Genomic DNA, 16624 nt, shown 5'->3' with positions numbered 1-16624 from the left:
AGTTTTGATTGATTTTCTAATTGTTTTTTTCCTATTATAATTTCAGGGTTAGCCAACAAAATAAAGTCAACCTAATGACAGCAGACAACTTATCCATCTGTTTCTGGCCAACCTTGATGAGACCTGATTTTGAAAAACGAGAATTTCTGTCAACCACTAAGATCCATCAATCTGTTGTTGAAACATTCATTCAACAGTGTCAGTTTTTCTTTTACAATGGAGAAATTGTAGAAATTGCGAATACTGTGGCTCCTCCACCACCTTCAAACCCAGGACAGTTGGTGGAGCCAATGGTACCGCTTCAGTTACCACCACCACTACAACCTCAATAATACAACCACAGTTACAGACGGATCCTCTTGGTATTATATGAGTAGGAAGTGATTGCAGACAGCCTGAAAATGGACAAAAAAGCAAATCTAGACATGCATGTTTCAGGGTTCAGTAGTATACTTCATGTTTCTTACAGATAATTCACATTCAAAATGATGAGACATTTTCTCTTTGAACTGTATGGTATTCCTTATTCATTTAAATTACAAATCTAAGACCATGTGATGAGCATGACTGGAGAGGTTTAATTTTTATAAACAAAAATAGATATAAATACAAACTGCTGTTGCATGCAACCTTATTGCAATCAGTATATCATTCCTGTGGCATTTTCTGTCACATTATATTGTGAATAAAATTTTTCTATAGAAATTAAATGATTTAAAAACTCACATATATGAAACATTTAATGCTTTTCAGCCTGCTTTATGGCTGGTTTTGTTATTTGATGTGCTAATTTGGGCAACCTAATTTTCATTTTAGCAGTCTATGTAGATAATTAAAAGCCCAGTTAAGTATTTTATAATTTCAGGCTACTTATGCCATGCTCGGGATGTTGTTTGAAAGAAAGAAAAATACACTCAACATTTCTGCACCTTCATCTCCACTACTAAGTCAACCTGTGGATGATATGATGAGGGGTAAAAGAATATATTTCTTGTACACACATACAAAGGACACACTTGTGGCTAAAGTGAGTTGATAATGTTGTGCAAAGGATAATTGTCACCAACTCATTTCTTTATGGTCCATAATAAAATAAACATCTTGTATACTGTTAATTCTATAAACAGGTGCATGTTCAAAAGATCTATGATGGTCTTGTAATCTCAATCTAATATATTTTAGATATTTTAATTTTTTTCCCTCTTGGGAAATACATTTAGTATAGTGTAGAAAATACTTCATGACATTTTCATATAAGGTTATATAACTTTTCATACATAAACAAGGAAATTTGTTGTAGAAAATTCTTTAAACCAAACATTTTAATCTAGGACTTCAGTTTAATCTGTTCCTTGAATATATTTTTATGTGGCCCTTAAAAACATCCAAAAATCCATTGCTAATATAGCAATAAAAAATACTTTGGGTACTGACAGCCTCTTTGGAGTGTGTATATATATATAATTGCAAACTTGTATTCTTATTCTTTCCTGTGACATGTTGTACTAAAATCTAAAGTGGCTTTTGCACCATTTTTTAAACCAGTTTTTTCCTTTGATGTTGGTACCAGATTTGCTATAAGTGACTGCTGCTTATGGAGTTAAACATTTTGTTAGTGAAGCTGCACCAGAACACTAAATTATGGTTAAAATATTCAGAATAGGTGGCATAGGTAAATTTTTAGGCTTTATTCAAAATTTGTCCATTATCAAACCATGCCTTTTTTTTCTGGAAAGGAAAAAAAGGATCTGTTTTTTATTGCTAGGTGATACTTTGTGTAGTGAAGAGAAAATTCTTTGGTCCATGTTGTAATCTACATTCATACTGCAATTTTAAGGTTGTCTTATGTGTATTATAGTAAATAGATGATTTTGAGATTCCAGGCTCCTAAGAGTTTGATTTGCTCCATTTTTTTTCCTAAAATAATGTTGTCTTTCCCAGCTGTTACGTTCTAGGTATTGTACTTCTGATTTTAACTTCATAATCAAGACGTCAACATGAATGAGGCTGCTGTTGAAGTACATGTATATTATAAATTATCTTATTTGTGTTATACTCCTACATGTTATTATCTTTTCTAAGAAAACAAAGTCCCTATTATTCCTATTGCAAAGCACACAGGAATTAAGAAAGTACAGTAATTTTTAAAAAGAAAAATCCGGTAAATGTAGTATTCTTAACTTGTTCTATATTACTTATACCTGTTGTCTATATAGCTTTAATTTATAGCTGTCAGTTAACATTGGCATGTTTGGCAAAGAAAATTAAACTTTAAGAGTTTTATAAACTGTTTCTAGGTTGCTAAAGAATTTATTTTTCTACTATATATGGTATAGACAAAGCTCAAAACTATGTACAGGAAAAAAGCCTGACTGTTTCTTTGGAAGTAGGCTGAAAAGAGAATTTTCAGAACTGTTTGTGTCTTCAGTTCACTCGCTCATAACTTTGCTATTGTAATATGCGAATCCCAATTTATTTAAGCTATTCTCTTTTATACTGTGTTAATTTAACTTTCATGTGCATTTGGTATCGTTTTTGTTATTAAAACTAGCATTTATCATTTTCTACATTAACTACCTTAAACCTTCCCTAAAACTTATCTCCACTTTTCTATGCATTCTCTAATTGATTTGAAAATCTTCATAGTGAGTCATTTAAAAATCTACATTTGGTTCACCTAACCAATAGGTTACAGTTAATTGAAAATTAAAGTGTGGTTTAAAGCTCAGTCTGTTACACTGAATTGATTGTGTTTGCTTTGCCAAGGGTTTAGATATATTTTTAAATATTAGAAAAATAAATTCTAAGAATAGAATAATATAATTAAACTTTTTCTGGTAAGTTACTGGAAGATTTCATCATTTAGGGACATATATGTGAGACTTCTTAAAGGATGAAAAGTATATTAGATAGTCTCATAATTATGGGTAAACATTAAGGCATTATATTTTACAATTTTAAATAAAATTCATCTACACACATGTTGCCATTGTTTCATTTAAGCTTGCAGTTATTACAACAATATTATACTTAACAGTATCTAGATTAGCAATGTGAAGAAGCATAGTACTCAGTTTCAAATTTTCATTAGATTTATTGGAAGTCAAATTCTTTTCAACAAACAGGATATATAATTAATTTTAGAACAAAATTTCAGGTACAATATATTTCTATTTGAAATATTTGTTAGTAGTACTTTTTTCTCCCCTAACATTTACAATGTAAATACTATAGGTAATAGCAAGCTAACTTAGCTGAACAGCAGCATTTATTTTCCGTACTGTTTGTAAATAATGTAGACATTTTCTTTGAGGTACTGGAGTTTAATTTCTAATATCTCCTAGATCTAAACAAAAGGGAACAATTGGAATAAGAACTTAGGCCTTAGCTTTACATGGTGATTTTTTAGTTTTTTTATACAGTAATAATTGTGATGCTATTTGTCAACTGGATACAAATATATAAATTTTGAAAGTCAAAAGTGCTTTGTTTTTTGTTTATGATTAATATCATTTTGTGCTTTACCCACAGGATGCTTCAGTAAATTAAATATTAGTGAAGCTTCTTCTGTATAAAGAACGCTATGAATAAAGCATTAAGAAGCTGTGCAGTTCTAAGTTTTAGTTGCCTGTGATTTTACCATTTCATTGGTAAAGATCAACTAATTTTTTGTGCATAAAGTAGGAAAATAAAAATAACTTCAGTTGATGTCAATACGATGAAAGTTTTATTAGGGAGGTGTATTACTGAGCTTTTACGGTACCATGACAGGAGATTGAAAATTCATTCTGGATGTATACATACAGATGAGATTTCATTTTTTTAAATGTTGAGGAAAAAACAAAGTTGCCCATTTTTGTAAGACTCAGATGTTACCTGGATTTGGATTTTAAGCTATAGCTAGACATTCTTTTGAACCACAAGATACATTTTGAAGCCTGTTTTAGTTTATAGCAAAGCTGCTTATATCGAAGAAGTTATTTTTGTTTTCATGATTTATGAATATTAAGCCAAACTTTATGGGCATATGTTGTCAGATTCTATGGATCTAGTGAGGCCTGTTCGACTTGAAATTTTATATATGCTTATCGTGAATTTAATCGTTTTAACTAAGTACCTTAATTCTTAGGCTGAACAATTTCTGACTTGTTTGAATACTTACGGGATGTGTTTAATATTACATTGTATTTGAACTCCTGAAGTTCTCATTAGCCTTTTCAAGTTGATCAAATGTCTGAAAATAAAATTTTCTAGATTTAATACAGGAAGGAACTACTCTTTAAAATTGATTTCTTATGGTAAGTGACATCTGTGTGTAGTTGGGAAGGTTGTGCAAGCATTACTAGCTTGTATCCAATATCCAATTACTGGATAACTATTGGATATGAGATACTAATGTGATATCTCATAATGTGATAATGGGTTATTAATGGGGGTCCAAGTACCTTGAGCTCTTTAAAGCAGTTACCTACTAATTAATGAACTTTGGGAATATTTACTAGTTATTTGGATCTCATCATCCTATGAGTGTGGTTGCATTTTCCCTCGTAATGTTTTATCTCCTAGGGGTGGAGGAATCCATAGTTCTCACATTGTTCAAATCTTAAAAGTGTTTAATTAGTCCTATATAAATTTTGTAAGCAGTAGCAATAATTTGGAAAAGCTTAAAGGTAGTCAAAATTCCAGTTATTACTAAGTTTAAAATACAAAGTATAAGCCTTGGAATTACTACAGTGCTGGCAGTTCTGGTTTAGTCATTTTCACCACAGTAAGGAGTGCTAAGTCTTGTAATATGTGAACTTTGAGTAGTTGTCAAGGCATTTGTAGTTAAGAAACAATTTAATATTTGTTTATTCCTATAGTGCAGATTTTCTATCAGTTTTATTTGCCTCAAGTAGTAAAATTGTTACAAACAAATTGATAATGGCTTTCCTGTTCTAATGGTTTGCCTGATTTTTAATTAAAAATTTATTAATGTTACAACCTATTTACTAAAATTTATTTCTGCTTTGCATTAAATGTTATTTAATATAAGTGATGTAGTTTTAGCAATTAATCTACTTTTCATCTCTTTATTAATTCATCTGAATTAGTTTTATTTATGTATCTGCTCACCAGATCATCTTCTTGTGACCTTTAACAGTATTTTGTCCTAATCAGTCATTTAATATTTTTAGAGCTTGGCAGTTTTTAAAATATCTTATACCAGTTTTAGATTTGGAGCTCTTAGTTTCCTTTTTCCTTAAATTCTTTTATTTCATTTTATTCCTAAAGAAAATCATCTCTTTTAGTTGTAGGTAATGATTAAATGCAGACAGCTACATTAGTTAATAGTTTTAAAAGATCCTAGTACTTTAAAAAATTGCATTTGGTACATCAGAACAAAATTGCTTTCACAATCTTACTTGTATTCTTAAGGATGATTTAAAGTACTGTATTTTGCCGTGTGTAATACGCACTTTTTTGCCCAGATTTTTGAGGGAAATGTAAGGGTGTGCATTTTACATGGGTAGTACTAATTCCGTATCTACATAAATGTTTTTAATTCTTTCATATATGCTAATGCATTAAAAGTGTAACTATACAAAGCAATACTGAAACCCATATGCAAAATAATACCCTGAAGTATGATAATCAATTTTATGTATAAAAAAGTTGAATTAAAAAATGAACATGAAGGATATTTTTTCTGAAATTTTGGGGCAAAAACCTGGGTTTGCATTATACATGGGAGTACATTATACATGGCAAAAAGCAGTAATGTTCTTCAGGACCATAATTCTATTTCCACATACTATATGCTAATCATCAGTGTAGTAAATAAATGAATTGTCACAAATTAATAAAGTGATTAATATTTTTAAACTAGCCCTAAAATATCAAAATCACATTCATAATGGATTTAGAAGAATGTGACCATTATTTAATGGATGGTCTCTTCAAAGTGTTGTAGTTCTCTGCCTTTGAAATCTTTTTGACTGTTTTTAGAGTATTTAAGTGCTTATATGAGGCAAATCTTGACAAATTCAGTCTTCACTGTAAACAAGTTCCTTTAGCTAATAATAACCTTAGAAGTTTTAAGAATGTGCAGGCTTTTGTGTGTTTTTCTGTTCATAGCAGTGGTTCTCAAACATCAGAATCACTTTTGGAAACTTTTTAAGAATCAAGCTCTCCAGCCCTGGCTGCATGGGTCAGTTGGTTGAAGCATCTTCCTGTACACCAAAAAAATTGTGGGTTTGATCCGCATTTGGGAGACAGTTGATTGATGTTTCAGTGTTTCTCACCCTCTGTCTCTCTCTAAACTAATAAACATACCCATGGGTGAGGATTTAAAAGAAGAAAAAAACAATTAGTCTATACAGAAGCCATTAACTATAAAAATTTCTGCTGAGATGCAAGAATAACAGATTTAGTCCCAGTTATGTGCTTATACATTGCATGAGTTTCTGAAAGAAATTGTTCAGTGGTAAGTGTTAAATACAAACCTTGGCATTCAAATTTAAACTTTCAACTATGTCAATATGTAGACTTTATAGTTACTAAGCAATTTTATAAAAATTGAAATTAGGTTATTTTCATGGCCGAGATTGAGGTATGTTAGTAAGGCAGTTTTTCGTATCTTCTACAAAACTTAACTGTTTATAATGCCTTCTCCCCCTTAACTGATTAAAAGGAGTCTACTAAAGAAACAGAAGGGAAACTGATAATAAAAGGAATAGGGAAGGAACTGGAGGAGGAGAGTAATTTTTATTATAAAAATGTTTTTAGTATTCTAATGTAACTTTGGACATCCTGGGTTTTCCCAAGTTACCATTTTTCATTTTTCTACCACTTAAATATTTGCCATACAAACATGGAGGTTCAGTTTTCATAGGTGTAGGTCATACCATAGAGCAACACAAAAATAACTTTAAAAAGCCTTATTTTAAAAGGCACCAATGTGACACAGAAATGAGATCTAAAGCAGACTTGGTTTCATGAAGGGCAGAACTATTAAGCGGTTAGTGGAAGATCAGAAAACTTCCTTTCATTTTCTTTGCAGAAGCTGGGCTCAGTCTGGTAATCTGGATTTAGTCCAGGCAGAGGGCCAGGTTAAGAGAATTAGAAGTCAGCTGTGCTTTTGATGATTAAGGTCAGAGTGACAAATACGGACTTTGGAAAGTCCCTGAGAGAATAACCAGTCTGTCAAATACTTATTAAATGTTGCCTAACAGAGGAAAAGGGGACCCTCTAAAGAGGAATTGGAGCCTCTAGCTTTTTTATACACAATATCCACATAAAAATTAACTAATGAAGCAATAATCAGATGACAATGGAGGGATGACAAAGTATAGCTGATTCAGTGATCCAGATCTAAATTGTGGAGTTAGGCAATGACTCTTAAATTATCCTGATTAATGGGGGGGGGGGGGGGGGGGGGGGGGATGACTGAAAAGGTTGACAAATGGATGAGTAAAGTTTTTGAATACAAAAATTTTGATTTTATTGTTTTAAAAGGACATTCTAGAACCAAAAAAAAAAAGCCACAATAATTCCCTAGGCCTTGGCCATGTAGCCTGGTTGTTTAGAGTGACATCCTGATAAACCAAGCTTGCAGGTTTGAACCCTTGTCAGGGCACATAGGGGAATCAACCAGTGAATGCATAAATAAGTGGAACAACAAAATCAGTGTCTCCCTCTCTGTTTTCTTGTTTATAAAATCAATAAACTTTTAAAATTCCCTAGAAGAGGGAACAGATTGCACCAGAAAACTGAACTGGAAGACAAGATGGTTAGTACATAATAACAATGAAACGGTATGTCTAAAACGTCTTTCAACATGTAATTTGGAGTCAGAGAAAATGGAGCAGGAACTGTTTGGAAATTAATGGCCAGCAAGTTTCCAAAATTGGTAAGAGCCCACAGACTAAAGCTCAGGCAATTTCAGAGCTAAATGTTAAGAACTACACTTTATGTGCCCATGGCAAAAATGCTGAAAATCGAAGACGGAAAAGACATCGCTTTTTAAAATAAATTTTATTAACTATGCTATTACAGATGTCCTATTCCCCTCCGCTCTGCACACACCCTCCCAGCTGCATTCCCTCCCTTTAGTTGATGTCCGTGGGTCATACATACAAGTTCCTTAGCTTCTATATTATACTATTTTTAACCCCCTGCCTATTTTCTACCTACCATTATGCTACTTATTCCTTGTACCTTTTCCCCCTCTCTCCCCCTCCCAATCCCTTGCTGATAACCCTCCATGTGATCTCCATTTCTGTGATTTTGTTCCTGTTCTAGTTGTTTGTTTTTGTTTTTAGGGTCCGTTGTTGATAGTTGTGAGTTTTGTTGTCATTTTACTGTTCATATTATTGATCTTATTTTTCTTAGATGAGTCCCTTTAACATTTCATGTAATAAGGGCTTAGTGGTAATGAACTCCTTTAACTTGATCTTATCTGGGAAGCATTTTATCTGCCCTTCCATTCTAAATGATAGCTTTGCTGGATAGAGTCTTGGATATAGGTCCTTGCTTTTCATGACTTGGAATACTTCTTTTCAGCTTCTTGCCTACAAGGTTTCTTTTGAGAAGTCAGCTGTTAGTCTTATGGGAACTTCTTTGTAGGTAACTCCTTTTGCTGCTTTTAAATTTTTCTCAAGTCTTGGCTTATGTAATTATGATGTGCCTTGGTGTGTGCCTCTTTGGGTGCAACTTTGGGACTCTGAGCTTCCTGGACTTCCTGAAAGTCTATTTCTTAGGCCAAATTGGGAAGTTCTCCATTATTTTTTCAAATAAGTTTAATTTCTTGTTCTTCCTCTTGACCTTCTGGCCCCCCTATGAATTGGATGTTGGAAAATTTAAAGTTGTCCTGGAGGTTCCTAAGCCTCTCCTAATTCTTTTGAATTCTTGTTCCTTCATTCGGTTCTGGTTGAATGTTTCTTCCTTCTGCTCCAAAACATTGATTTGAGTCCTGGTTTCCTTCCATCACTGTTAGTTCTCTGTACCTTTTCCTTTATTTTACTTTCATAGCCTTCATTTTTTCCTCTATCTTGTATCCATACTCAACCATTTCTGTGAGCATCCTGATGACCAGGATGTGCATTTGATAGGTTGGATACCTCTTTATTGCTTAGTTTTTCTAGAGCTTTGATCTGTCATGTGGGCCATTTCTTTTCCCTCTCGGTGAGCCTGTTATGTCGTAAGTGGCAGAACCTTAGGTGTTCACCAGGATGGGGCAACCCACCTGGCTGCATTGTGATGCTGTCGGCGGGGGGTCCGAGAGGGAACAATGCCACTTGCTCCTCTCTCTGCCAGCTTTCAGTTACTTCTGCAGCTACCCACAAGCAAATTGGGCCCTTCTGGTGCTGATTCTCAGGTGGGTGGGTTTGTGTGCATTCTAGTACCCTGTGTTACAGACCCTGTGGGTCTCTAACAAACTTCTATGAGGCTGGGAGTTTCAACGCCACAAGCTTCACAGATTTTTTCAGTCAGAGGTTTGAGGCTTTATTTTCCCATGCTGGGACCCTGGGTTTTACAGTCTGTCTCACTCTCAGTTGTTCCTCCCTCTTCATCGGCATGCAAATGTGGGACCCACTGCTCTGCCACCCTGGCCCTCTCCACAACCGCCACCTCACCTGCTGCACCAGCTGCTGCCTTGCTGTGAGTCCTCCCCTGGCTGCCCATCTCCACCCCTCCCACCAATCTGGATGAATGTTCTTTAACTCCTGATTGTCAGACTTCCATACAGTTTGTTTTTCTGGCAGTTCTAGTGTTTTTTTTTTGTTTTTAAATTTGTTATCCTTTTGGTTGTGCAAGGAGGCACAGAGTGTCTACCTATGCCTCCATCTTGGCTGGAAGTCAGGCACATCACTTTCAGTTGAGCACCAATAAGACTAAAGTCGCCTCAGTAGAAGTGATCAAGGACAGAAGACAATGATGGAATGACATCTTCAAAGTGCTGAAGTGGGGGAAAATGCAAATGAAAAGGTTCTGGTGGTATAAAGATGGCTCCAGACAAAAGCTAAGGTACTTGGTCACCAGCAGGCCTTCAGTAAATATTGTAAACACTAAGGAATGCTGAAGTGGTTCTCAGGCAATTTAACTAACGTGGTCATTGAGAGTTCCAACAGTTTCATTCATGAGAGACTCTGAGCATTAAATCTTAAGTTCCCTCTAAGATCCGTAAGATTTGGAGTTTTGAATATCTCAGGTAAAAACAAGTAGTGTAGTGGTCCCCAACATTTTTGGCATCAGGCTGGTGTCAAGATGATTTTTCCACGGACGGGCTGGTGTGGCTTTGTGAAGATTCAAGCACGTTACATTTACTGTTCACTTTATTTCTATTACTGCATTGTAATACATAATGAAATAATGATACAGCTCACCATAATGCAGATTCAGTGGGAGCCCTGAGCTTGTTTCCCTGTAACTACACGGTCCCATCTAGGGGTGATGGGAGACAGCGACAGCAAGAAGTGTATTGCTTATGTCCAGTCTACTTGGTAATCTCATTTTGGTTGCTGTCACTGCAGAAAAGTCTTCTTCACAAAGATAGGATGTTGGAAATGGAAGTAGGCTTTTCACTGCTTTTGTGGCAGTCTTAGGATATTCCACCTTTAATCTAAAATGTAGGGAGATTTGAAGTTGTCTCAAACAATTTTAGGCCACTGTCATTTGCAAGCTCAACAGTTGGTCTTCCTCTAGCACAGACAAAGTCAATTCACCTGGCTCATTCACAAATGGGTCACGGATCCGTTACTTTCCAATTCAGTGGTCTTTTGTGGTTGGGCAGTATGCTCAAACTCTTGAAAGCTGAGAGAGATGATCATGCACCAGCAGGGAGAAACAGCCTTGGTTCAGTGCCTTTCAAAATCTTTGCTAATGTATGAAACAGGTAAAAAATCGCAATGTTCATTTGTCACCCCCATATTTCCAGTTTGGCTTTAAATACAGCCCCTTGATCTGCCAACGTGAGCACAGTTGTCATTCTCCCAGGAGATGACAGATTGAATTCATTGATCAGGTTGAGTCACACAAGTTTTGTGACCCATCCTATATCACTGAAATGTGCTGCCAGTGGTGACTTTTTCTAGTAACAAACTATAGAGATGATCCCTGAAAGTATAGTCTTTGGTGACATTTTCTAAAAGAAATGTCTAGAACAGCTCTTATAACTCAAAAACTCTGGCCAGTGATCTGTCTTTAGAAAGTCACCTCACTTCTGAGTGTGTGCTCAGAGAAGTGTGTGCTCTGTCCATTTCACAGAGCTGTGTGCACAGACGTGAATTAAGGGCGTGTACTTTAATGTGGTTGATAACTTTAATCACATCCTACAAAACATTAAGTTCAGGTGACATTTTTTGGCTAGCCAATGTTTCTCTATGGATAACACAGTATGTAGACTCACATTCAGAAGCGACCTCTTTGACCTGAGTAGTGAGACCAGAAAGCCATCCAGTCATGGCAGCCACTCCATTCATGCATATACCAATGCAAAATGACTGATTCAGTTTTCCTTATATGTAATCATTCAAAGACTTGAATAGTTCAACTGTGTGGCATTGGTAACAAAAGTGCACATAACATATCTTCATGCTCATCCTCTTGAAAAATATATCACACAAAAACAAGCATTTTTGCCTTTTCCTTGTCAACATCGGTAGACTCATCAACCTGGATTTTGTATCATAGTAATTTATAACTCCTCTAACAATTGTGCTACAATATCCTTTGCTATTCATCAGTTCATGTAGTTATGGTGCTAGCTGAAAAAGGAATGCATGCCACCTTTTGAACTGCAGCCTCCTGAAACTTCAGGCAAATGTCCTTAGCAACAGGCAGTATCAACTCTTCACCAACAGTAAAGGGCTTTTTAGCTTTAGCAATGCTATTAGCCACTAAGAATGATTCTCTCAGTGCAGACACATTTGATGAAGTGGTGGCCTTCAGTAATTGCTTCTGTTCTTGGTCACTTTTTTTTTAACTCCAAAGGTCTGTATATTTTTAAAGATGTTATTTATTTATTTTTAGAGAGGGAAGGGAGGGAGAAAGAGAGAGAGAGAAACATCAATGTGCGGTTGCCGGGGGTTATGGCCTGCAACCCAGGCATGTACCCTGGCTGGGAATTGAACCTGCGACACTTTGGTTTGCAGCCCGTGCTCAATCCACTGAGCTACGCCAGCCAGGGCTAAAGGTCTATATTTTAATGTAGGATGCATGATCTCCATGAGACGAAGCAGTTTTGAAGTTTCATGACTTCATTGGTTAGCTGGTCACCACATATTACAAAAAGCAGGCTTGGAGAATGTGAATCACCTCTTGAAGTGAACCCATAACTTAAAGTAAGAGTCTTGGTATTTTCTTTTAAATGCAGCTTTTTGTTTGCAGTCTTAGAGTCTTCTGCTGTCGTATCATTGGGGCTTTCCCCCTTTCCCAAGAAGCTCTCCAGCGACGTTTGTTTTTTACTCATTTTGGCTAGGGTTAGTTTGTGGGCTTCCTGAAACTGTGACTTAGACAAGGGCACAGTGCGGGAAAGAAGTGTGGACAGAAATGGTAAATAAAGGGTGGGCCACATGTGGGCTAACGTAAGTGTCAAATTCTGACTTAAAGCCTACCAACAGGCACAGCTGCACAACTGAAGTACATCAACTCACTTGCCACTATGAAGCCTGCCACCAGATGCAGCTTAATTGTCACTTACCACTCACTAATAGAGTTTTGATATGAATATGCAAGCAATTGATTTATTATGGTCTCTGTGCAGTCAAACCTCTGCTATTTACAGCCACTCCCCAGTGCTAGCGTGAGATAGCATCACCACCTGAGCTCTACCTCAGATATCCGGCATTAGATTTCCACTGGGGGTCACCACCTAGATCCCTCACATGCGCAGTTCACAGTAGGGTTCGTGCTCCTATGAGTATCTAACATTGCCAGTGATCTGACAGGAGGTGGAGCTCAGGGATAATGCGAGAGATGGGGAGGGGTCATAAATACAGATGAAGCTTCACTCGCTCACTTGCCGCTCACCTCCTGCTGTGCAGCTTGGTTCCTAATAGGCTGCCGTCAGATACGGGTCCATGGCCCAGGAGCTTGGGACCACTGAAGTAGAGGCTGTGAGATCATTGTTGAGACTAGCCTGCCTCTTCCAGCAGCTCTGGTTGAAACAGTCAAATCACCTATAGGCTACTGTGGAAAGTAAAGTTGAAAAAGTAATGGCTAAGGTGGATAAAGTAGGAAAGACTTCACTTACCAGTCAGTATTCAGGTTCCTTTGAAGAATTCATCTACAAGAGAAATTGTATGTGTAATAATGTGAACAGGCCTTCGTCTGGAAAGACACATTTGTACATCAGAGAATTAGTACTGGAGAGAAACAATATAACTTGAAAATTCATTCAAGCCCCACCTTAGTCAATCAATATCTGCAAACATTTAAGAGAGAAATCTTATTCATGCATTAGGTGTGGGGAGGCATTCACCAAAAGATCACTTATATTTGTACACTGTAATGCTCACACTGGAGAGAGACCTGTAGCTGTACTGAATTTGAAAAGGCCTTCACCTCTAAGTTAGTATTGATTGAAGTTCAGAGTATTCACACAGCAAGAAGCCATTTGAATGCAGTGCCCATGGATAAGCCTTCACCCAGAAGTTACAGCTCAGTGGACACCAGAATTTCATACTGAAGAGAAAGTGTTAAAGGCCATCAACCATAGGTCAAACTTGCTTATTGAATGGTAGTCAGCCTCCAAGATGGCCCCCAATGGTACTGGCTCCAGGTATTCACATTTTTGCATGGTCTACTTAATTTTTACCAAGATTGGTCTTGTATGACAGCAGAAGTGATGGTATGTTAGATCCAAGACTAAATTATAAGACTGGTTTTTCCTTTTGGGCACTATATCTATGATCTCTTGCTCTGAGGGAAGCAAATTTTCATACTATGAATGGCCCTATGGAAAGTCTCACATGGGTGAGGAACTGAAGTCTGGTTAGCAACAGAGGAACTAAGGTCTACCAATAATTATTTGAATGAGCATGGAAACTGCTTCATCTTCCCCAGCTGGCACCTTAAATGAAAAATCACCAGAGAACCTGAACCAGCCTACATACCCAGCTAAGCTATTCCCAGATTCTTATCCCTCAGAAATGTGATGAGTGTTATTTTCATCTGCTGGGTTTGAGGGTAATTTATGCAGCAATTAATAACAAGTACAATTGCACATTAAAGTTTATAATGGGGAGGTACTTCGTGAATGTGTACACTTCCAAGTCACAACTCCAAGTGTATCAGAATATTCACAGTGAAACGGAAACCATATATATGTACTGAGTAGGGAAACACAAGTGCTAGATTCAATCTCCATATACAGGGTCCGGCAGAAGCAAGACCTGCTTGAATGTGGTGGTAGGGTAATAATATGGGTGTAAAAATTTATAGTTTTAATTTGAAACATTTCACCTAAAAGTGTCCTATGGTTTGCTTGAGTGTGATATTATTATGTTACAGAATTACATGCTTATGATTTTTTAATAAAAGACTATGTAATAAAAAGGGGGTATTATTTGTGCTGCACCCTATATATCAGAAAACTCACTGGAGTGAAAAACTATTTGTATTATTTTGCATGTAGGTGTCTAGATCTCCCAACATCATTTGTTGAAGAGGCTATTTTCACTGTATTTTTATGCTTCTGTGCCCTTTGTCAAATATTAATTGACTGTAGAGAGTTGGGTTTATTTCTGGGCTCTCTATTCTGTTCCATTGATCTATGTGTCTGTTCTTATGCTAGTACCCAACTGTTTTGATTACAGTGGCCTTGTAATATAGTTTGATGGCAGGAATTTTGATCCCTCCTACTTTGTTCTTTTTTCTCAAAATTGCTGTGGCTATTCAGGGTCATTTATATTTCCATATACATTTTTGAAATGTTTGTTCTAAATCTGTGAAATATGTCATTGGTGTTTTACTAGGGATTGCATTGACTCTATAAATTGCTTTGGGTAGTATGTACATTTTAATGGTGTTAATTCTTCCCATCCATGAACATGGTACATGCTTCCATTTGTTTGTGTCTTGCTTAATTTCTTTCTTCAGTGTTGTGGAGTTTTCTGAGTACAGGTCTTTTACCTCCTTGGTTAGGTTTATTCCTAGGTATTTTGTTTTTCGTGTTGCTATGTCAAAAGGGATTTTTTTCCTGATTTCAGTTTCTGATTTTTCATTGTTGGTGTACAAAAATGCCTTCAATTTCTGAATATTGACTTTGTATCTCACCATTTTGCCAAATTCACTTATTAGGTTGAGTAGATTTTTGGTAGAGTTTATAGGATTTTCTATGTACACTATCATGTCATCTGCAAACAATGACAATTTTGTTTCCTCTTTTCCAATTTGGATGCCTTTTTTTTTTCCTTTTCTGATTGCTGTGTCTGGGATTTTCAATATTATGTCAAATAGAAGTGGTGAAAGTGGACATTCCTGTTTTGCTCCTGATCTTCATGGGAAAGCTTTTAGTTTTTGGCCATTGAGTGTAATGGTGGCTGTAGGTCTCTCATATATGGCCTTTATTATGTTGAGGAATGCTCTCTCTGTTCCCACTTTGTTGAGTGTTTTATCATAAATGGGCACTGTACCTTATCAAATGCTTTTTCTTCATCTGTTGATATGATCATGTGATTTTTGTCTTTTGTTTATGTGAAGTATTACATTTATTGATTTGCAAATATTGTACCATCCTTGCAACCTGGGATGAATCCTACTTGATCATGGTTATGATCTTTTTAACATATTGCTGGATGCAGTTTTGCCAATATTTTGTTGAGGATTTTAGTGTCTATGTTCATCAGCAATATTGTCCTGTAGTTTTCTTTCTTTGTTGTGTCTTTATCTGTTTTAAGGATTATGATGATGCTGGCTTCATAAAAAGAGTTTGGGAGTCTTCCATCTTCTTGGGTTTTTTGGAATAGTCTGTGAAGGATAGGAGTTAGCTCTTCCTTAAATGCTTTGTAAAATTCTGGTTTGAGGTTTTTGTGTGCCATGAGTATTTTGATTACTGCTTCAATTTCATCAGCTGTTATTGGTATGTTCTGGCTTTCTTCTTCTTTTTGTTTCAGCTTTTAAAAATTTTATTTTCCTAGAAATTTGTCCATTTCACCCAGGTTTTTAAATTTCTTGGCAGATAGTTGTTTGTAATAATTTCTTACAATCCTTTGTATTTCTGTGGTAGCTGTTGTAATCTCTCATGTTTCATTTCTGACTTTGTTTTTTTGTGGTCCTCTCTCTTTTTTTCTTAATGAGTCTGCTTAAAATCCTGTCAATTTTGTTTATCTTTTTAAAGAAATCAGCTTCTGGATTTATTGATTGTTAGAATTGTTCCTTTGGTCTCTGTGTCATTTAATTCTGCTCTGATCTTGGCTATTTTCTTCCTTCTACTTACTCTAGGCTTTGTTTGTTGTTATTCCTCCAGTTCTTGTAGTTGTAGGGTTAGGGTGTTTATTTGAAATGTTTCTATCTTTTTTAGGCAGGCCTGTATTACTATGAACTTCCCTCTCAGGACTGCCTTTGCTGTAACTCATAACTTTTGGACAAAAAAATGAAACTCCAAAGACCACCAACTTACACCATATACAAAAATCAACTC

General features: G+C 36.0%; 1 protein-coding gene and 1 pseudogene across 4 annotated transcripts in view; one reads left to right on the top strand and one right to left on the bottom strand.

Annotated features, from left to right (window-relative positions):
- The window catches only part of ARHGAP5 (Rho GTPase activating protein 5), an 84158-nt gene extending 80677 nt beyond the window's left edge, over positions 1-3481 (top strand). For all 4 annotated transcript variants that reach the window (XM_028505467.2, XM_028505469.2, XM_028505471.2 and 1 more), the window contains exon 7: positions 47-3481. In XM_028505467.2, the coding sequence (XP_028361268.1) occupies positions 47-332 (286 nt within the window). In that variant the 3' untranslated portion in view covers positions 333-3481. The remainder of the gene's footprint in view (positions 1-46) is intronic.
- Positions 3482-10996: 7515 nt separating this feature from the next.
- LOC114493511 lies at positions 10997-11113 on the bottom strand (annotated as a pseudogene).
- Between the last annotated feature and the right edge of the window lie 5511 nt (positions 11114-16624).

The sequence above is a fragment of the Phyllostomus discolor genome, chromosome 1 (genome assembly GCF_004126475.2).
Source record: "Phyllostomus discolor isolate MPI-MPIP mPhyDis1 chromosome 1, mPhyDis1.pri.v3, whole genome shotgun sequence".
NCBI classification, from domain to species: domain Eukaryota; kingdom Metazoa; phylum Chordata; class Mammalia; order Chiroptera; family Phyllostomidae; genus Phyllostomus; species Phyllostomus discolor.
Note: the sequence above shows the minus strand (reverse complement) of the source record. Positions and strands in the feature narration are given on the sequence as shown.